Below are 22,259 nucleotides of genomic sequence, written 5' to 3'. Positions count from 1 at the left end.
AAAGTCTAGAGAGTTATTATACTTGCCAGAATTATGCATTGGTAGACCTGGGACCAGAACCAAGGGCTTGTCAATTCCACTCCCTGTGCCCCACCCCATATCCTTTGTAGGATGACAACACAGGAACCACACCATCTAACTTGTCTTTTCCAGTCTAAACCCTTTAGCCAACCCAGCAGCAGAAGAGCCAGGAGTGGTGGGAGAGTGGAGCTTGTAGAGTAGGCTGGCTCCTGGCTGTATCTACTCCCACTCTCCCCATCCTCCTAGAAGCAGCATGGAGGCCAGGAAAGGTCGCTGTAGGTTTGTCAGGGTCCACTGACCAACTTCCAACTGCCAGTAGTACGTGTGTTTCTTGGCCTGAGGCTTTCTCTGAATCCTGGGAAGGATACTATGCCCCAGTCAGGGCAGGATGAAAGTGCTAAGGAAGCTGCCTCGCCCCTCAGGTGGGATAACGCTGAGGCCTGTGTGTGAGGCCTTTTCCTAGAGTATCCTGGAGGCGTTATGTTCAAGCTACCCATGTGAGCGTCCTTGATAACACATCCTTCATTGTCTGCCTTCCCTTTCCTGTCTAACTTTCCCAATTCCTGGACTGGTGTTTCCTGGCACTGCCTCCCAGATAAACTCCTTGGATTCAAATATGCACCTCAGGCAGTGCTTCTGGGAAAACCTACAGTAGGAGAACCAGCCTCCCTTCTCCCCTTCCCTGCCCCTCATGGACAGTGATGGGTGGTGTGGATGGGGTGAGAGGGGTGGAGCCGAGCATCTGACCGCTCCAAGGTACAGGCCAAGAATCCCATTTCTGAGGCCCTCTGTGGTTGGAGCTCTTTACCCCAACCTGCAGGGTAGCCTCCTCTGCAGTGAGCTTGCTGCCCTAGCATGGCTACTTCCTTGGACAACACACTCCCAGTCCCAGACAGCTGGCTCACTGATACTGTCTGCTGAGGGCTCGAAGGCTACACCCAAAGCCATTTAAACCATTCTTTATATTCTCCAGAAAGGCAGTTTAATTGCCTGAAACTAATCTTCTGAAAAATAGTGGTACCACAAGCTCACGTATTTTGATTTTATACCATAGAAATGGGCTTAGTTCCTCTTTCATTGACTAGCGTTTTAATTATGATTCAGAAGCAAAATTTATTTATTTCAGCATTTGAGAAAGTTTGAAAACAATTTAGTAGTAGTATCACAAGTCCGTGGGCACACACATTAAACTATATTAACCATCTGGAAGGGATGAAGCGTCATTTGTTTTTATGATCTTTTGAAAATCTTGGTTATCACATAGTACTTTCTAAAACGGAGTAAAAGCCATTTTTGTGGAGGTAGCACCCCTGACTTAGGATTTCAAGAGAAATAAAATAATCTGCACAAGTGGAAAGTAATAAAGCACATGGATTCTGAGGTGGTAAGGATACCAGAAATGTGTAGAATGAGAAAGGACAGGGGCTCAAGTTTTCTGTAAAGGGCCAGGTAGCAGCCATCTTCATCACTGCGGGCCATACAGTTTCTGTTGCAGTGACTCATTCCTGCCTTTGTAGCACAAAAGCAGTCACAGGTGATACATAAATAATTGGGATGGTGGTTCCAATAAAACTTGATGTATGGCCACTGAAATGTGAATTTCATATATTTTTCATGTGTCCTGAACTACTACTCTTGGGATTTTTTTTAGCCATTTGAAAACATAAAAACCTTTCTTAGCTTGTGGGCTCTACAAAAGCTCACATTTGATTTTGGTTTTATAGGCAAGGAAAAAATTTTCCTCTACTGTTCTAGGTTCTTTTTGGCTGGGCTATGAGTTAGATTGACATAAGACAGATTAACAGGAGAAAAACAAACTTAATTACATAGGTACAGAGGTTCCGTAAAATATGAGACCCAAGGGCAAGTTGGGCAGATGCCATCCTGAGCTAAAGAATGAGATAGGAACCTGAGGCTTCAAAGGGGAGGAGAGTAATTCACAGGATGATAAGAAGAGCAGATGTTTGGTAATTAGATGTTTGCCCTGCTAGCCAGGTAGGTCATTCAGATGAAAGTTATCTCTGGTAATAGCTCTCTCTTTGAACCAGGCCCCTTATCTAAATTCTTTAAGGTAGTTAAGAGAGTGGTTGGAAGCTCTTCCTGAGTCTTTTGGGCCTTGACTGTCTTCAGCTCAAAACAATCTGCGTGCCAAAGTGGCACATCTTGGGGAGTCTCATTCTGAACCCCTTCAGTTTAAATGGCATTGTAGAGGTTGAAGGGGAGAAAGATTAACAAATAATCTTCAAACCCTGTTTGAATCAGTAGTTACAGCCTTGTTTCCTGACAGACCTTTAGTCCAAGAATTTAACAAGTGAAAAGGTCAGTGGTTCAAGGGGTAAGAATGACTTATACATCCACTTGTTTTTCTCGAGGTGAGGCAGGATTTTCCTGAGTCATCCCTATTCACTGGCCTGGTCACCTCCATGACCATGAGCCACAAGTGCAAAACATCTGGCAGGAAATGGGGTCACGGTCTGTAGTGTTGGAGCAGACTTGCATCTGTCCAGGGTAAAGTGGACCATGGAGAGAATCTATCTCGCGAAACTGCCCTCTTGGGAATCTGCTTCAGCCAACGAATAGCTGGCCAGGTGACCTCATTTGAATTTCATCTCCTTCCCTTCCTCCTCTTCACCCCCTAATGGAGATATTAATGAGAAAAACAAAAGGGCAAGAACAAATCACCAGAGAAAAAGAAAAAGCAGAAGTAGCTATTGAATGTGTACTGACCTATAAATCTATAGAGAGAATCCAAAAAATGCTCTCTGACTTTATTGCCTCAGTTTTATCTTGCTTACAAAACCAGGATGGCATCAGGCAACCACAGATGGCAGGAACTGATAAGCAAGTAATTGTCTTAAGTGTCATGTCCCTCCATTCTGTTGAAATAGATGTTATAAATATGTACTTAATGTATGGGGCTGGAATAAAGAGACTGTAATTTGGCTTGAGAAAGTAGTCTGGGGAGATTCTGTAAATGGAGATTAGGATGACTGTTAAAAATATTGATTGGGGCTTCCCTGGTGGTCCAGTGGTTAAGACTCCACGCTCCCAGTGCAGGGGGCCTGGGTTCGATTCCTGGTCAGCAAACTAGATCCCACATGCCGCAACTAAGAGTCCACATGCCACAACTAAAAAAAAAAAAAAAAAGATCCCGCATGCCGCAACTAAAGATCCCGCGTGCCACAATGAAGATCCCCCATGTGGCAATGAAGATCCCATGTGCCACAGCTAAGACGTGGCGCAGCCAAATAAATAATAAATTTAAAAAAATATTAATTGACGCAGGAAGTACTTAAAAGATGGACATCAGTAGATCTAGTTTTGTAAGGACAGGTGGAGTTTTGAACGTTAGTTAGAAAATGCTGGACACTAACTAGTTGTCTAAGTTAGATATTTTAAAGTTCATGGTGAGTATAGTGAAGTCATGTAATTGCCCGCTAACGACACCCTGAAGAAGAGAAGGAATTAACAGAACTAAAATAAGACAAATAGAATTAGTACTTCCTTATTTAAGAGTACTTATTTGAGATGTTTTATGGTTTTCCAGGATCTTCTTAATTTTTGATACATTGTGGTTTTTTTCAAGCCTTCTGACTGTTGAATAGTAGCTTTAAAAATTGTGCAGGAGAAAGATCTTTGACAGCAGTCTTTTACTGAGGCAACAAGTCCTTTGACCAGCCCCCAGCTGAAATCTTATGCAGTATATGATTTAAAAAAAAAAGAAAAGAAAACAACATGGTCAGAAAACCAGTAGGTCCCAAGGATATTAGCTCTAAACCCCTTCCCTGCAGCTGAGATGAAAATGACATTACACATCAACACAGAGATCAGCAGGTTACAGGAGTTTGTATCCTGTGTCCCTGAAGCTTGGGGCAGTTTATCAGCTTGGATGCCAGTCCCCTAGAAGAACCAGTATCAAATATACTGTTGGGGCTTAGAAAATATATTTAGAAATCTAAAAATATTTGTGGTTATTGAGATGACAACTAACTGGTTTATGTGGGTAGTAAAATGTTTCAAACTTATTTGAATAAGTAATTATTCATGCTCACTGTGCTCTGCCCTTTGCTTCTGGTTCTGGGGGGTATTAAAAAGTTGGACACAGCCCCTGGATCTCAATAAAGGTGGTGAAACACACTAGGAGCCCTCCGAGTTGACCTCCACTTACCCAAAATGAATTGGACTAAGCAGTGCGCCTCATTCCATGCGGAATACATTGAATGAGGTGCCTGAACGCCCAGGATGCTCGGCTCCCCTGGTCCACCTGCCCCCTGCTACTCCCCCTGGCAAGCTGAAGTGGACTTAAAGGCACGTGTGATTGTTCTCTAATCTGTTTATGCCAGTTGCACCAGTGATTGCAATTATGCGATTTAATTAAATAATATTTAAATTAATGAAATAAGCTTGAAAAGAGTATATCTAGAGCAACTAAAGTCAAATGCTTTGTAAAAGTATATTGCTAAAGAAAACTCTTAGAATTAGTATGGCAGAGATGACAGTAAAAGATTAGGGGAAACTGATAATCCAGAAGGATTTCAGTGGCACATTATGGGTATGCTTTATAAAGAAAGGCAGTGCTTCAATCCAATTTCTAAAAATTGGCAAATGGATGCACATTTACAATTTAATTTAAAGTAAAATGTTGGAGGCAGCTTAATCTTTTTCAATTAATGATCCGGATTGCATCAGATAAGAAGGCTTCAGCTGTACATACAAAATTGACGATATCAAAATCTGTGATAGAAGTACCAGAATGTACGGAACAGAGGGTAAATGGGACAGTAGTTCTTGTAAAGAGAAGAAGAAAAAGGAAATATTGTGTATGGGGAGAAGTTTCACAGCAATAAACCACACACTGAAGATGCAGCACTAAATTTAAAATGTTTTAAAGTATTTTGCCCTTTTATGACTGTTTACGCAAACAAAAATATTTGCAATTCAATTGTTTTCAGTTAAATTTTCCTTAACTGCACTATTAGATTTAACATTCTTGGCGAAGCTTCCCAATGGAAACTATTTATTATCTGATTTGGCTCAATTTATAATTGAAAGTAGTCAGAACAAATAAAATATATTTTCTTTGAGACTTATTTTAGGTTCAGGAGATAACCAGATGGGTGAAACAGCATAGAAATGACATGAAGATGGAATCAATCTTTGCTTTCTGTGATCCTGCTTTAAACATTTTACAAAATAATACAGAAGCTAAAGGTACACTTAGAATGATTAATCTTAAAAACCTGACTTTCCAGTGTCTATAAAAAAGGTTTGCCTTATGGTGGAGCATTTCAAATGGCCTCTTCAGAAGCAATACTGTGATTCCTCTCCTAGATCAGCAAGTAGAATGAGCATTCCGTATAAAATTAGAATGAGAACTCTTAGGGAAACATGAACTCTGTTTCTAAATTAAGATTTTCTTATAGACCAATGACTGGCAGTTGAGCAAGCTACCCTGATAGGAGGTGCAGAGAAATCCCAGTTCAGCATTATTTTTGAGAGCTGTCTCTTGCCAGCTCACTCCATTAAAACATAGTGAAGGGGCTTTATAAACCATTTTGGTCTCTGTATCATAAAACATCCTACATGATAAAATTAGGGGTCAGGGGTAGACCACATGGGTAATGGGTGTTACATATGAATTCATTGAAGATAAAGACATGGTTCATTGCTCCCAGGGAATCTCAGTAAAGCATACTTAATAAAATGCTGCTTTATATCACAGTGTAAAATATTACCCCAATCTAAATGAGATTATTCTTAGACTCCGAGACCCCTCTTTTTTGTTGTTGTTTTTTTTTCTTGTTTTGTTTTTGTTTTTGCGGTACGCGGCCTCTCACTGCTGTGGCCTCTCCCGTTGCGGAGCACAGGCTCTGGACGCGCAGGCTCAGCGGCCATGACTCACGGGCCCAGCCGCTCCGCGGCATGTGGGATCCTCCCGGACCGGGGCACGAACCCGTGTCCCCTGCATCGGCAGGCGGACTCTCAACCACTGCACCACCAGGGAAGCCCCGAGACCCCTCTTTTTATGGCCACATCCTTGCATGAGTGAGTGGAAAATCAGCGGAGTTCTATCATTCACTGCCGTGACATCTGTTAACCTAAATCCTTGGGGGAGGATAAACCTTCAGTGATGTGCTGGGGCTCGCTCTTGGCAGCTCGCTGGAGCAGGTTGTGTACCTCTTCCCTGGCCTCAGCTTGGTAGCTTGAAATTGGCCACAGCGGGAGCATTTAAACCATGGAAATTGGCACACAGTACAAATCAGGTTTGGTTTTCCCCTTGTCCCCGAAAGCCAGTTGGTAAACATTAACTAGCACACCACTGCCTCTGAGACAGAAGTTCCTAAGCTTTTTGTGCCATGAACCCTTTTGACATTTGCCAAGGCCCCACCTCTGAACAATGTTTTTCGTTTTTTTTTAATTCAATGGTGTCATTAAAAGCTTAAAAGAACAAGTCTGTGATACATTTCCATGTGTGCTTCTCTGATGACATTTGAAATAACATGATCCAGAAGCACGTCTACTTTAAATTGTTAAGTAGTGATTAACATAAACTTATTTTGAGATCTTTACAATGCTAATGTGATACGAAAATATCCGTGATTTCTACTGGAAACAGAATTATTGGTCCAGCTAATACTGCTGTGGTTTTCTGGCTATAGTCATGACTGAAAGAAAGGCCACATTTCAGTTAGGTGTTCGTGAAAATAAAGATGTCATTTGTCTCCCATGCAAGTCCATGATTGCTCTGAATTCTATCCATGGACCCCTTGGGAACACATTGACTCCAGGTTAAGAAGTTCTCTGTTAGAATCCTATTTCACATTTGCAAGCATCAGAATGAACCCTGCTGCTTCATGTTGGTTATCTCCAAAGTGGAGGTGAAAGGGAGGCCTTCTCTAGAAAATATGACTATGTTTGAACTCCAGTCAGTATTTACAAAATTCACAAATTATGTTTATGTGGTAATTCCTCAAGCTACTGCTTTCACTTAAATAAGTGCTTCCATGTTGATTATTCAGCTTTAGCTGTATCGTGTCAGGTGACTGCCCTTTTTTTTTTTATAGTCCAGAATGCCATGCAGGCATCGTTACGGGCTTCTCAGCCTGCCCGGAGTCTTCTCTCTGTTGTCTGTTCACGTGTCTGGTTTTCAGTCAGCTGAAGGGCCCAGCCATGTCCCGCCTGCCGCCTGCTGTGGCCCTTCAGGCCGCTGCATGATGCTGCTCCTAGGGAGAATCGTGTTCTTCCGCTCTTCTCTCTCCCATTGTTGCCCAATCTTTCTTTCTCCACTCCACCTCTCAAACCCATTCCTATTTTTCTGTGTCCACTCTCCCAGTTCAGACTGGAATTCATTTCCACTGAGACTGTTAGAATAAACTCCTAACAGGTCATCCTAACTTCAGTCTTGCCCTCTCCAATTTATTCTGTGCTCTGCTTTCAGTTATTTCTCCAAGACACAGATCTAACCATTTCCCACACACACCCTTTCCTCAGAGGCCCTCCATTTTATATGGATAAGCATGGCCTTCATGTCTTCCCTTGACCTGAAGCAAGTGTGCATTGCCATCATTCCTCCCAGAAGAATGTTCCAGCAATGATAGAAGGTTCACCCGGGCATGCCCTGCACATTGCCAGCCCCTCCCCTTTGCACAGTCTGTCCTCTTGTCTAGAGCACCCTTCATCCTAGCTTTGCCTTTTATCGGTCTATCTGATCCTGCAGAGCCCTGCAGTCCCTGTTCTCTCTTTGAACTTTGTTTATTCCTTTCTTGTTGCCTTTAACACACAATTTCATTCATATTATTTTTCCTGTTTCATCTGTGAGCCTTAATATAGAAGGGATGGAAATAGATATATCCTGAAACCTCTCCACTCCCGCAGCATTTAGCAGAGGGCCTCGTACATAGCTCCACAGCTGTTGTTCACTAGCTCTCCAACATACCTGTTTTCGAGTTGAATTAGTCTCTGTTTTATGAATATACATTTAGTTTCTCTCAGTGAGATTTTGAGTTATTTGTATGTGAGGAATCGGCTTTGCACTTCTTTGCATTTTCTCACAGTGCTGGGCAGTTAGTTGTAGGTGTTCAATAGATACTTGTTGAAAGGAATTAATGATGGAATTTACTAATTTTCCTAAGCATGCTTAAATCTTTTGAGGTTTATAATTGACCCAAGGAAACACTCTTATTAGCATGTAATGCCAAGGACTTTGCTTATTAATTAACCTATTAGGCACAACATTGAAAGTGTAAGTGGAAACATAATACAGGGTTCACTTCCTTGTCCTTTTCTACATTGGAAAGCAGCCAGTTTCGGACTTTAATAATTGCCAATACCATCAACAAGAGATTTCAGGAGATTCCTAAGTTGGTTGTTTTTGAACTTGAAATTCATATTATGGTGCCGTGTAGTTAACTAAGTTTGTAATCGTATGAGAAATGTACTACCATGAGGACTAAATTAAGTGGGTCATCTTTTTTGTAGGACCTGATGACACACAACAAAAAATAGAACCTCATCACACAGCCGTGCTGGGGGAAGGTGACAGTGTCCAGGTGGAGAACAAGGTTAAGTATTAAAAATCTTTAATTGTCTTTTTTCAAAAAATTTTTTTGCATTTAAAATTTTTAATGTAATTTTTTTTTTTTTTTTTTTTTTTTGCGGTACGCGGGCCTCTCACTGTTGTGGCCTCTCCCGTTGCGGAGCACAGGCTCCAGACACACAGGCTCAGCGGCCATGGCTTACGGGCCCAGCCGCTCCACGGCATGTGGGGTCCTCCCGGACCAGGGCACGAACCCGTGTCCCCTGCATCGGCAGGCAGACTCTCAACCACTGCGCCACCAGGGAAGCCCTAATGTAATTTTTAAAGGTTACTTTCCATTAACAGTTATTATAAAATATTGGCTCCATTCCCTGTGTTGTATAATATACCTTTGAGCCTACCTCACACCCAATGGTTTGTACCTCCTAATCCCTCACCCCTATCTTGCCCCTCCCCCAGCACTGGTAACCACTAGTTGTTCTCTGTATCCGTGAGTCTGCTTCTTTTTTGTCACTAGTTTGTTGTATATTTTAGATTCCACATATAAGTGATATCATACAGTATTTGTCTTTCTCTGACTTACTTCACTTCTTCACTAATGCCCTCCAAGTCCATCCATGTTGCTGCAAATAGCAAATTTTCGTTCTTCTTTATGACTGAGTAATATTCCATTGTATATATGTACTGCATCTTCTTTATCCATTCATCTGTTGATGGACACTTAGGTTGCTTTAATTTTCTTAACTTGTGCTTTCTACTAGTTTCCAGGAAAATGCCGAAATCTCCTGTGTACCTGGAAAATTTTTTCTCTTCCTCCGGGAAAGAAACTATGCCACAAGTTTATCAACCCCTTTCATTAACTTCTGTTACTTCTACTGGTTTATTTTAAGGTTTTATCTACACTGATTCCTCATCTTTAGGAATCATTGGAAGTCCGTACTGTTTACCCCTAGAAACTTGAATCTGAAGGCAGCTCTTCCTTGTCTCTCACTTTTTCTTTCTTTATACAATTGATTGATTTTATCGTTAGCATAAGTGAAAATGGATCGGCCCTTTAGGGGTATAAATATAGATCTACACACATATTCCCATGGAGCCCTCTGAAAGTCAGCCCCATGTTGAACTGAGAGGAACATAGGATCCATTTCGTAGTCCTTTTGTGTTGAGTCCTTGCCTTTTAAGTAAAGTTTCTGATATTTTAGGAGTCCAAGGAGCTTTTTTTAATCCAGGTTGCCAGGTTTCTTCCTTGTGTTCCTTCCTTTATTCCCTTGGACTATTCGCTCACTGTCTTGTGAGCCTATTAAACCCATCTGGCCACTTTGTGACATTCTAATAAGGAGAATTGAAGAGACAGTTGTGCAGAAGCTCCTGCAAAGATGAATTTTGAGAAGTAGGGATGAAAGCTATGTTGGCGTGCAGGTGACTGGCAGAGAGGCCATCTGACTGACTGCCAGCCCTCCGGCCCTGGTGTGGTAGAATGCAGTGGATGTGAGGAATGATTGTATCTTAACCCACTTTGCTGACAGCGCCCCTACTGCTGCTTTAATCCTCTGCAACACCTCCAGGAGCAGTGAACTAAGGCAAAGGAAAACCCCATGAGCTCCAGAGGAAATGCGTATCTCAGGGTCTGTGCTCACTATAATTAGGTCGAACTGTATGGAACTGCCATTTCTGACCTACAGAAATGGCGATTTCGTCTGTTTTCACCCAGTGCATGAAAGAGGCATGGAAGCTATATGTAGGCTAGACCCTACTGACAGCAGATTAGTCTGTGACATTATCTGGTTTAACTTGACAATCTCAGTCCTTCCTGTACTATAGCAGAGGGCAAATTGCAGATGATAAGGACTTGGAAGCTGACGCAGAACACCAGGAAGAAGTGGTGAGGGGGTCCAGAAAGAGAGAGGCAGCAGCATGGAAAAGACTTGACTGAGACCATCAGTTCCTTGGCCCCAGGGGCATGGTTCTGTTGTGTGCCCTTCTGTAATTCTGACTGTGTATAAGTGTAGCCTGAGCCATCAAGACATTAGAAAGAGTTCTGTGAAAAAATTTTTTCCGAAAAATTAACCTTTAAATGGGCACGCATCACTTACATCTGTGAAGAGTAGAAAGTCCTCCTTAGATACAACGGGAGCAGCTTGTGACGGTGTGAACCTTGGCTTCACCACTCACTAGCCACGTGACTTTGGACACAGTTCTCAACCCCCCTGAGCTTCCTTCATTTTCTTCTTCTGCAGAGTTGAAATAATGATGCTAACTGCGTGGGGCTGTCAGATTGACTGTGTGAGATTATGTAGGTCAACAGTCTAGGCCACATCTAGCATGGGGGTCAGTACTTTATGCCCAACAGGCTAGATTTAAACTTTTTCTAAAGGGTTATTGAACCCCAGCTACACCCATTCATTTCCGTCTGTCTGTGGATGCTTTCACACCACAGTGTAGAGCTACGTGGTTGCAACGGAGACTGGATGGCCCACAAAGCCTAAAATCTTTATTCCCTGACTCTTTACACGGACAAGTTTGCTAATCCCTGGTCTGGTACATAGTGGGTGCCCAGTGATGGTAGCTGGAAAGGTCACTGATCTAAACACCTGATGTGACAGGTGGTCATGCCACGTACATGTTACCTAATGAGGATTTATACCTTAGGCCCCAAGGTTTAGGGCACATGAGTTTCTACAGAGGCCCTAAAGGACCCTAATTTACTCGGGCTCCAGGCCAGGGGTATCTTCACTTGGAACTAGACTTACCCTGAGGATTAAAGAAGGAAGCTGTGCCTTCCCAGTTCTCCCTCATTCCCATGTGCATGGAGTTGTGGACAGGAATGAGGAGTTGATATATAGTTCCCAGCTTCCCTCTGGCACTGCTCTCCCTGCCCTTTCTCTGCTTCTTACTCTGTGTCTTCACCATCATGCCTGTCTTCCTGGTGGCTCAGGAGCCTGGGCAGTTTCCTCTAGAATGGCCAGTCCTCCAGGGCAGGTGAGGAGGGCAGGGAAGAGTTGATGTATTGATAGATCACATCTTTTCTCTCCCCAGGTTTCCCTGCTCCATTTTAGCATTTGACTCATCTTAGACCAGCACATATTAGGCTTCAGGGACCCCTACCTTGTTCACTCAGAGTGTGGATTATCTTTTGTGACTGTATTCTGAAGTCTTCCTTGGTGGGTAGCAACTGCAGGGGGCTTGGTTTATGCTAGATTGAAGAGTCTTTAAGCCAGACTCTCTGACTTCTTAGAGGAAGCCTAAACCCCAGCAGTGCCTTCAGAATGGCCTTAACTTTTTCATTGTTCTTAGAGATGGGGATCAACCCTGGGCTCCTCTGGACATTGAAGCCTGGACTGTAATGGTCACCCTGGAACAACCTCTGTTTCAAGCGTTAAAGCTCCCTGTGCTGCTTTGGCCCACAATTGGTACCCTGGTTGCCAAGATGGCTCCATGATCAGCAGCACATGGATTTGATATGAAGACTTGATCTCAGCTTAAAACTCATGTTTATACTAGTGTCCTATTGAGAAAGTCTCAGGCCTCATGGATTAGCAAACTTACTTGTAGTTTGTCAAGGTAGACAATCAGTTCCTCATTGACTGCCATCAAAACCATACTTGAGAATAAGGATACTCTTTTTTTTTTTTTTTTTTTTTTGCGGTACGCGGGCCTCTCACTGCTGTGGCCTCTCCCGTTGTGGAGCACAGGCTCCGGACGCGCAGGCCCAGCGGCCATGGCTCATGGGCCCAGCTGCTCAGCGGCATGTGGGATCTTCCTGGACCGGGGCACGAACCCGTGTCCCCTGCATCGGCAGGCGGACTCTCAACCACTGCGCCACCAGGGAAGCCCAAGGATACTCTTTAACTGGCACCATTCATGGGGAATTCATTAAACTAATACAGATTAATATTTGATTAAAATAAAGATCGAAAGACAACTAAAACACCCTTTTAAAGCTAGAGACAACTTTTTGCTGATGTGTAAAAATTCATAATAAAATAAACCATTAATCTTCAAAAACTGGTAACAGTTCACTGTTTTCTCTTTCAATTGGCCTAAGAAGTATAAATAGTGAAGTCTAGTAAGAACAGTTACATGCAGTTAAGTCCTGTTAAAGCTCAGTTTCTTTCTGATAATGTTTTCGGGTAATATTTCACCATAATTAAATGTTCCTGATGTAAAAGCATGCCCTTAGTTTCCTTCTCGGAGTCCCACTACCATCTCAAGCTTTGTATTTCTGATTAATCAAACAAACACTGAGTACACAACACCTTAAATAAATCCTAGCGCCTTCATCTGGGCTTCGATCATTTATTGTTGGTGTCAGTGGAACTCAAGACATGTCTTGCCAGCATTTACAGAATAACAAAGAGCAATTTGTAAAAGTAAATTATTATGTAAACCCAGAAGGGCCTGACTGGAAACTAGGAACTCTGAGAAGGTGTGCCAAAGTGAAAGACATGGTCTGGGCCCCAAGAGATCATGAGTTTCAGTTGGGGCAACTGTCTATAAAGCAGTAAGTGAACTTCTGTTGCCTTTGTGTGAGAGTCTCTTCATCAGAACCTAACAGGGCACTGACTTAGATCCACACAGGAACTCATGATCTTAAACAAGTCTTTCTTTCTCTTTGCTTTGGCCTGATTTTCATCATTTGACACTGTACCCAAGGTCGCCATAGAGGAGGACTTTTCAAGATAGCAGCATTTGGGACTTGGAGCCACAAAAGCACTCTACTGAATATCCAGGAAGATGATCAGCTTTCACCAAAGAAGGCTAGTTAAGGGAGGGAAAAGGATGCACTTAAGAAAAAAGAAAAAGACCCAAAACATCTGGCTTAGGTTAGAGGAGAAGGGGCCAGGCAGAGGTTAATTTTGTAAAAAAAAAATCAGAGAAGCTTGGACCAAGCTTCAGCTTTCTTTCTTCCTTTTTTAAAAATTTTTATTGGAGTATAGTTGCTTTACAATGTTGAGTTACCTTCAGGTGTACAGCAAAATGAATCAGTTATACATATACTTATATCCAACTCTTTTTTAAATTCTTTTCCCATTTAGGTTACTACAGAGCACTGAGCAGAGTTCCCTTTGCTATACAGTAGGTTCTTATTTATCAGTTTTATACACAGTAGTGTATAGATGTCAATCCCAATCTCCCAATTCATCCCACACCCCTTTCCCCCTTGGTATCCATATGTTCTCTATGTCTGTGTCTCTATTTCTGCTTTGCAAGTGAGTTCGTCTGTATCATTTTTCTAGATTCCACATATAAGCGATATTTGTTTTTCTGTTTCGGGCTTACTTCCAACCTTCAGCTTTCTGAAATGGAAAGCCGAACTCCCAAACAACTCAGCACCCAGCAGTTGAATCATTTTTCATTTCAGACCAAATGCAAGTGTCCTTTTATCCTACTGTCTGACATATAAATGAAAGTCATCGTTTGATTTGAGTAATATCAAAAGGAGCAAAACTTGTATTTTGAACACTTTATTATTATTCCAAACTGTGTAAACTGTAGGACACGTTTGTCACTCACAAAAGACGCATCTTCTGAATTAAGAAACTTACATTCTGAGGAGTCGCACACCCGTGGCACCAGGAGGTAGGCCTTTCCTTTCCCCTTCTCTCGTGACCCCCGACCCTTTCTCCTCTGCCTCCTGACCCTAGAACTCAAGTGTGTATCCCCTGCAAAACCAAACACCTCGAAACACTTTTTAGTGATGTCTTCCCTCAGATTAAATTAATGTAACACCAGCGATCAGAACTATTTTTCTAAGATACTTTTCTTGAATATGTCATTTGATTCGCACTGAAATTCCACCCCTTCAAAGCCCTTAGGTAGAAACCTTCCCCCTTCTTGGGGACTATTGGGCTATTGCATAGTAGTATGCACAATTTAACTTATTCATAACACTGGGTCATCAGCATGTATATTTACTGTCCTGAGCTATAAAGTGTGACGATGTCTTTAGGGCCTGCTGGCTACTACAGTAAGTGGTCCTAGACTAAGTTTTAAGCTTCTGTGCCTGTTTTTCATAGTTTTCTTGGTGTGTGCTTTAATTTCCATAATTGATATTAAGCTGCCCATTTCCTTGTATTGCTGTATAGTAGTGCTTCCCTGTCTTCTAGCTTTGAATCTCATGGATCTGATAACCGCAAAGCTTAATTATTAACGTCGTGTATAATGTGAGAGTAAGTGGAGATTGAGTGAGGGTCTGTACTAAGGTTAAAAGACTAAACTTCAGTACATGGGGTTTATGACATCTGTTTTTAAAATTTGAATTAGTAGAAGCCTTTTTAGCTTACTCTTTGATTTTCAGCTGAGTTCACATTGGCATATTTTGACAGCAAATTGGGTTATGGATATATAAGGTGATGTGTAAATAAATACAGGCCTGGGAATGGTTAAACAGATGTTTTTTAAACATGAAGAAATGATTAAAGCATCCACTGAGTGGATGTACTAAATGCAGAGCCCTGGGACTGTAGGCAGTAAATTAAGACTTTCGCAGAAACCATTCGACCCTAAATTCCCTTTTAATTTTTTAAAGTTAGAGGCAGAAGGAGAAATAAATGTCGGTTCTGTAAGATACAAATATTTCTAACTACATGGAAGATTAAAGACTTTGTTCTTCATATGCTTCATGTTAATTGAATCCAGTGATAAATCTGCTGGTACTAGTAACATTATAATTATTTCTAATTAAAGAGCTTTGTATGAGTAGGAGCATATAATATATTATCACATTTATATTATCACAAGTGTGATGGGAGGTTCTTCTGCTGGTTTCTCTGGCATTACTGGGTCAGAGGACATCAGCGATAGGAGGGCTTGAAGTCATATTGTCAAAGTGCTCTCTAGAAGGATTACAGTACCCACTTAAAATCTCCCAAATGACGTATAGAAAAGTGTATCTTTCCCTGCATCCACACTAGCACTGGATTTAATAATTAATATTTTTTTTCAGTTTCAGGGAAAAAAACCTAGTCTTAATTCTAAACAAAAACTTTTAGAGACTTTAACACAATAGGACCCTTTTGGAGAGAAATTTGCCTGAGCAGGTATCTCGGGGATTTTTTTAAAAAATAAATTTATTTATTTATTTGTTTAGTTTTGGCTGCATTGGGTCTTCATTGCTGCGCGCAGGGTTTCTCTAGTTGCAGCGAGCGGGGGCTACTCTTTGTTGCAGTCCGCAGGCTTCTCATTGCGGTGGCTTCTCAGAGCACGGGCACTAGGCATGTGGACTTCAGTAGTTGTGGCACCTGGGCTCAGTAGTTGTGGCTCGGGGGCTCTAGAGTGCAGGCTCAGTAGTTGTGGCACACGGGCTTAGTTGCTCTGCGGCATGTGGGATCTTCCCGGACCAGGGCTCGAACCCGTGTCACCTGCATTGGCAGGCAGATTTTTTACCACTGCGCCACCACAGAAGCCTCCTGGGATGTTTTTGTAAGGTTCCATTTAGTGCAACATTTCTGAGGCATATTTTACATTAATAGTAATAAATGTCAAAAGTAATAAAATGTTACTTTTGGATTTGCATAAATAATCTTCACTTTTAAAAATTAAATTTTTAGCAGGAAATTATAAGCTCTATTATAGGCCAAGTCAATTACATAGTTTGTCATAAAGATGTTTCTAGTTAAAGAAAAATCTTAATTTAAATTCTCCTTCTTTATTAGAGAAGGTTATTATTTTGGTGTTCAGGACATACTCTTGAGTTCTGATTGCTACCAAACATCTTAAAGAATAAGCATTTCCATATCACGCGTTGCACAGAAAATATTTCTGGAATTTATCTTTAGAATTAGGGACATCATCCCTTTGGCCTGAATGTCAACTTCAAATCATTCCTAATCAGACATTCAAAAATAAGGCTGTTTATTGTTTGATGATCTCTTTCTTGACTTTAGGATCCTGAGAGAAACCACTTCGTCCTGATTGCTGGGGAGCCATTAAGAGAACCAGTTGTCCAACATGGTAAGCCCCAAATGATGGCAGTTTCTTTGGTTGGTTTTCCTTTTCTTTGAAAGTAGTGTACATATATAGGGTCACCGGGAAGAAAGCTGGATTTTTGTCCTCTCTCCATCTACAAAGTTGAAGATTTTGTTTCATTTCTCCATTGTGAAAGGAAAATATATACATGGTTTTCATTTCTACATTCATTCTCTTTCCTTTAAGGAAACATTTCTTGAGTATCTACCACATGTAGGACATTGAAGTTTGAACTGTGGGGAAAACAAAAATAGTGTTTTTTACATAGTGTCATAGGGAATTTCAACTTAAAAAAAAAGATTTTGTGGTCTACTGGGGACTTGAATATCATTTTTATCTTTACCAAAAATAACAGTGATTTCTTTCTTTCTTTTCTTTTTTTTTTTTTTGACCGCGCTGCACTACTTGCAGGATCTTAGTTCCCAGAAATTGAACCCGGGCCCATGGCAGTGAAAGCACCGAGTCCTAACCACTGGACTGCCAGGGAATTCCCATAAATAACAGTGATTTCAATACTGTCCTTGTAGTATATTGTATTTTTAGTGAAAAATGGCGACCTCTTAGGAATATTTCTTTGGAAGTTTCTAAAATATTTGAGTCACTCTTAGTTTATTTTAAAAAACAAATAGAGGGACTTCCCTGGCGGTCCAGTGGTTAGGACTCGGCACTTTCACTGTCGTGGCCCCGAGTTCAATCCCTGGTCGGGGAACTAAGATCCCAGAAGCTGCATGGCACAGCCAAAAAAAAATAAAAGAAAAAAACCCAAAGATATAAAACAGGTAAACAGCAAGGTCTTACTGTATAGCACAGTGAACTATATTCAATATTCTATAATAGACCATAATGGAAAAGAATATACATGTGTGTATGTATATATATATGTATAACTGAATCACTTTGCTGTACAGCACAAATTAACACAGCATTGTAAATCAACTATATGTCAATAAAAACAAAACAAATAGAGATAACTGTACTTGGAGGCAGAAAATCCTGGAATAAGGACTCATAATAGTCACTTCAATTCTTTGTCTTGACTTCCTCAAAATACTGTTGTTTGATTGAATGAGGAATGTCTAAGAGCACCCAGAATCCAACCTATTGCTTAGATAAATGCTACAAAACATAGTGTATGTCAGCTTATCTGATTATTAAATTTAACATGCATTAAAATCCCATTACACTACCTTGCCTTGCCTATAGGTATGCACAGTGATTTCAGAAAAAAAAAAAACCTGGCTGATCATAAATTTAAATAACACTGATTATTTTTATTTTATTTATTTATTATTTTTAATAGAACTTTATTGGAGTATAATTGCTTCACAGTACCGTATTAGTTTCTGTTGCACAACAAAGCAAATCAGCCATATGCATACACATGTCCCCATATCTCCTCCCTCTTGCGTCTCCCTCCCACCCTCCCTGTCCCTCCCCTCTAGGTCATCACAAAGCACTGATCCAATCTCCCTGTGCTATGCGGCTGCTTCCCACCAACCATTTTACATTCCATAGTGTATATATGTTGATGCTACTCTCACTTCTCCCCAGCTTCCCCCTCCCACCTGTGTCCTCAAGTCCATTCTCTATGTCTACATCTTTATTCCTGCCTTGCAACTAGGTTCTTCAGTACCATTTTTTTTTTAGATTCCATATATATGTGTTAGCATATGGTATTTGTTTTTCTCTTTCTGACTTACTTCACTCTGTATGACAGACTCTAGGTCCATCCACCTCACAAATAACTCAATTTCATTTCTTTTCATGGCTGAGCAATATTCCATTGTATATATGTGCCACATCTTCTTTATCCATTCATCTGTCGATGGACATTTAGGTTGCTTCCATTACCTGGCTATTGTAAATAGAGCTGCAATGAACATTGTGGTGCATGTCTCTTTTTGAATTATGGTTTTCTCAGGGTATATGCCCAGTAGTGGGATTGCTGGGTTGTATGGTAGTTCTATTTTTAGTTTTTTAAGGAACCTCCATACTGTTTTCCATAGTGGTTGTATCAATTTACACTCCCACCAACAGTGCAAGAGGGTTCCCTTTTCTCCACAGCCTTTCCAGCATTTATTGTTTGTAGTTTTTTTGATAATGGCCATTCTGTCCGGTGTGAGGTGATACCTCATTGTAGTTTTGATTTGCATTTCTCTAATAATTAGTGGTGCTGAGCATCTTTTCATGTGCCTCTTGGCCATGTGTATGTCTTCCTTGGTGAAATGTCTATTGAGATCTTCCGCCCATTTTTTAACTGGATTGTTTGTTTTTTTGATATTGAGCTCCATGAGCTGTTTGTACATTTTGGAGATTAATCCTTTGTTGTTTCATTTGCAAATATTTTCTCCCATTCTGAGGGTTGTCTTTTTGTCTTGTTTATGGTCCCCTTTGCTGTGCAAAAGCTTTTAAGTTTAATTAAGTCCCATTTGTTTATTTTTGTTTTTACTTCTGTTACTCCAGGAGGTGGGTCAAAAAAGATCTTGCTATGGTTTATGTCAAAGAGTGGTTTTCCTAGGTTTTCCTCTAAAAGATTTATAGTGTCTGGTCTTATATCCACGTCTCTAATCCATTTGGAGTTTATTTTTGTGTATGGTGTTAGGTAGTGTTCTAATTTCATTCTTTTACATGTAGCTGTCCAGTTTTCCCAGCACCACTTATTGAAGACGCTGTCTTTTCTCCATTGTATGTTCTTGCCTCCTTTGTCGTAAATTAGGTGACCATATGTGCATGGGTTTATCTCTGGGCATTCTATCCTGTACCACTGATCTATATTTCTGTTTTTGTGCCAGTACCATACTGTCTTGATTACTGTACCTTTGTGGTGTAGTTTGAAGTCGGGGAGCCTGATTCCTCCAGCTCCGTTTTTCTTTCTCAAGATTGCTTTGGCTATTTGGGGTCTTTTGTGTTTCCATACAGATTGTAAGATTTTTTTGTTCTAATTCTGTGAAGAATGCCATTGGTAGTTTCATAAGGATTGCATTGAATCTGTAGATTGCTTTGGGTAGTATAGTTATTTTCACAATATTGATTCTTCCAATCCAAGAACATGGTATATTTCTCCATCTGTTTATGTCATCTTTGATTTCTTTCATCAGTGTTTTATAGTTTTCTGAGTACAAGTCTTTCGCCTCCTTAGGCAGGTTTATTCTTACGTATTTTATTCTTTTTGTTGCAGTGGTAAATGGGAGTGTTTCCTTAATTTCTCTTTCTGTTTTTTCATTGTTGGTGTATAGGAATGCCAGCGATTTCTGTGCATTAATTTTGTATCGTGCAACCTTACCAAATTCATTGATTAGTTTTAATAGTTTTCTGGTGGCATCTTTAGGATTTTCTATGTAGAGTATCATGTCATCTGCAAACAATGACAATTTTACTTCTTCTTTTCCAATTTGGATTCCTTTTCTTCTCTGATTGCTGTGGCTAGACTTCCAAAACTATGTTGAATAATAGTGGCGAGAGTGGGCATCCTTGTCTTGTTCCTGATCCTAGTGGAAATGCTTTCAGTTTTTCACCATTGAGTATGATGCTTGCTGTGGGTTTGTCATATATGACCTTTATTATATTGAGGTAGGTTCTCTCTATGCCCATTTTATGGAGAGTTTTTTTTTTATCATAAATGTGTGTTGAATTTTGTCAAAAGCTTTTTCTGCATCTATTGAGATGATCATATGGTTTTTATTCCTTAATTTGTTAATGTTTTGTATCACATTGATTGATTTGCATATATTGAAGAATCCTTGCATCCCTGGGATAAATTCCACTTGATCATGGTGTATGCTCCTTTTAATGTGTTGTTGGATTCTGTTTGCTAGTATTTTGTTCAGGATTTTTGCATCTATGTTCATCAGTGATATTGGTCTATAATTTTCTTTTTTGGTGATATCTTCTTCTGGTTTTGGTATCAGGGTGACAGTGGCTTCATAGAATGAATTTGGGAGTGTTCCTCCCTCTGCAATTTTTTGGAAGAGTTTGAGAAGGATCGGTGTTAGCTCTTCTGTAAATGTTTGATAGAATTTGCCTGTGAAGCCATCTGGTCCTGGGCTTTTGTTTGTTGGAAGATTTTTAATTATGGTTTCAATATCATTACTTGTGATAGGTCTGTTTTATGTTTTCTAATTCTTCCTGGTTCAGTCTTGGAAAATTGTACCTTTCCAAGAATTTGTCCATTTCTTCCAGGTTGTCCATTTTATTGGCATATAGTTGTAGTAGTCTCTTATAATCCTTTCTATTTCTGCAGTGTCAGTTGTGATTTCTCCTTTTTCATTTCTAATTTTATTGATTTGTGTCCTCTTCCTTTTTTTCTTGATGAGTCTGGCTATTGGTTTATCAATCTTGTTTATCTTCTCAAAGAACCAGCTTTAATCTTATTGATCTTTGCTATTATTTTCTTCATTCCTATTTCATGTTTTTCTGCTTGATCTTTATGATTTATTTCCTTCTACTGAGTTTGGGTTTTCTTTGTTCTTTTTTTTTTAGTTGGATCTTTTTATTTATTTATTTATTTATTTAACATCTTTATTGGAGTATAGTTGCTTTACAGTGGTGTGTTAGTTTCTGCTTTATAACAAAGTGCATCAGCTACACATATACATATGTTCTTCCTTCTCTAGTTGTTTTAAGTGTAGGGTTTGGTTGTTTATTTGAGATTTTTCTTGTTTCTTGAGGTGAGATTGTATTGCTATAAACTTACCTCTTAGAACTGCTTTTGCTGTGTCCCATAGGTTTTGGGTTGTAGTGTTTTTGTTTTCATTTGTTTCTATGTATCTTTTAATTTCTTCTTTGATTTCTTCAGTGATCCCTTGGTTATTTAGTAGCACACTGTTTAGCCTCCATGTATTTGTGTTTTTTATAGTTTTTTTTTTTTCCTGTAGTTGATTTCCATTCTCATAGCGTTGTGGTCAGAAAACATACTTGATACGATTTCAGTTCTCTTAAATTTTCTGAGGCTTGATTTGTGACCCAAGATGTGATCTATCCTGGAGAATGCTCCATGTGCACTTGAGAAGAAAGTGTATTCTGCCACTTTTGGGTGGAATGTTCTGTAAATATCAATTAGATCTATCTGGTCTATAGAGCACTGATTATTTTTAAAATAGTCTTTTTTGTTTTATTAGTAGCTTAAGGAAAAAGCATTAAATTATACTCCACCTAGCCCATAGCATTTGACTCCATTTTGCAGACTTCTGATTTCCACTCCAAAGGTTCATAGTTCTCAATTTTCTTTTGGTTGAACAGCCCTGAAATAGTTTGTTCTTCTGGAAGAAGCCTCCAGACGGATTGAGTAGGGTCATCATCTTTATTAATAGCAGCTAGAATTTAGGTGGGAAAAAGATGTGTGTGATGGAAACCTTTTCAGTTAAGCGATGTCCTCTGCCTCAGTGATGAAAACCAAGACTCCAACTACAATAGGTGACATTCATCCCCTGTGAATCTTCTCCCAGAGGCTTGCAACTCGGGGACACTGGGTGTGCCAGCACACACAAATTCAGATTAACCAGACAACATGGCGATGGCCCCTGAAACCTCAGCTAATGAGAGGAAAAGCATTCTGCTTGTTTGTTTTATTTATTTATTTTATTTTGCTAACTCTTTCAAACCCAGACGTTTAAGTTTTTCTTTTACCTGTGCATGTTCGAAGGCCACCACAGCCATCTCTCGACTATTTGTGAACCAGTACTAGTTGTTGAGGAAAACGGAATCCAGATGTTCCACTTATTTACATAACAGATAC

The 22,259-nt window shown here is 40.3% G+C and overlaps 1 protein-coding gene across 1 annotated transcript in view; it reads left to right on the top strand.

Moving 5' to 3' along the window:
- The window catches only part of PIR (pirin), a gene marked incomplete at both ends in the record, with an annotated part of 100,002 nt that overhangs the window by 74,121 nt on the left and 3,622 nt on the right, over nt 1–22,259 (top strand). The window contains 2 exon segments of the mRNA XM_079727380.1: nt 8,500–8,582; nt 16,444–16,510. Coding sequence (XP_079583506.1) covers nt 8,500–8,582; nt 16,444–16,510 — 150 coding nt within the window.

The sequence above is a fragment of the Hyperoodon ampullatus genome (genome assembly GCF_949752795.1).
Source record: "Hyperoodon ampullatus genome assembly, chromosome: X".
NCBI lineage: Eukaryota > Metazoa > Chordata > Mammalia > Artiodactyla > Ziphiidae > Hyperoodon > Hyperoodon ampullatus.
This window is presented reverse-complemented; position numbering and strand designations above follow the sequence as displayed.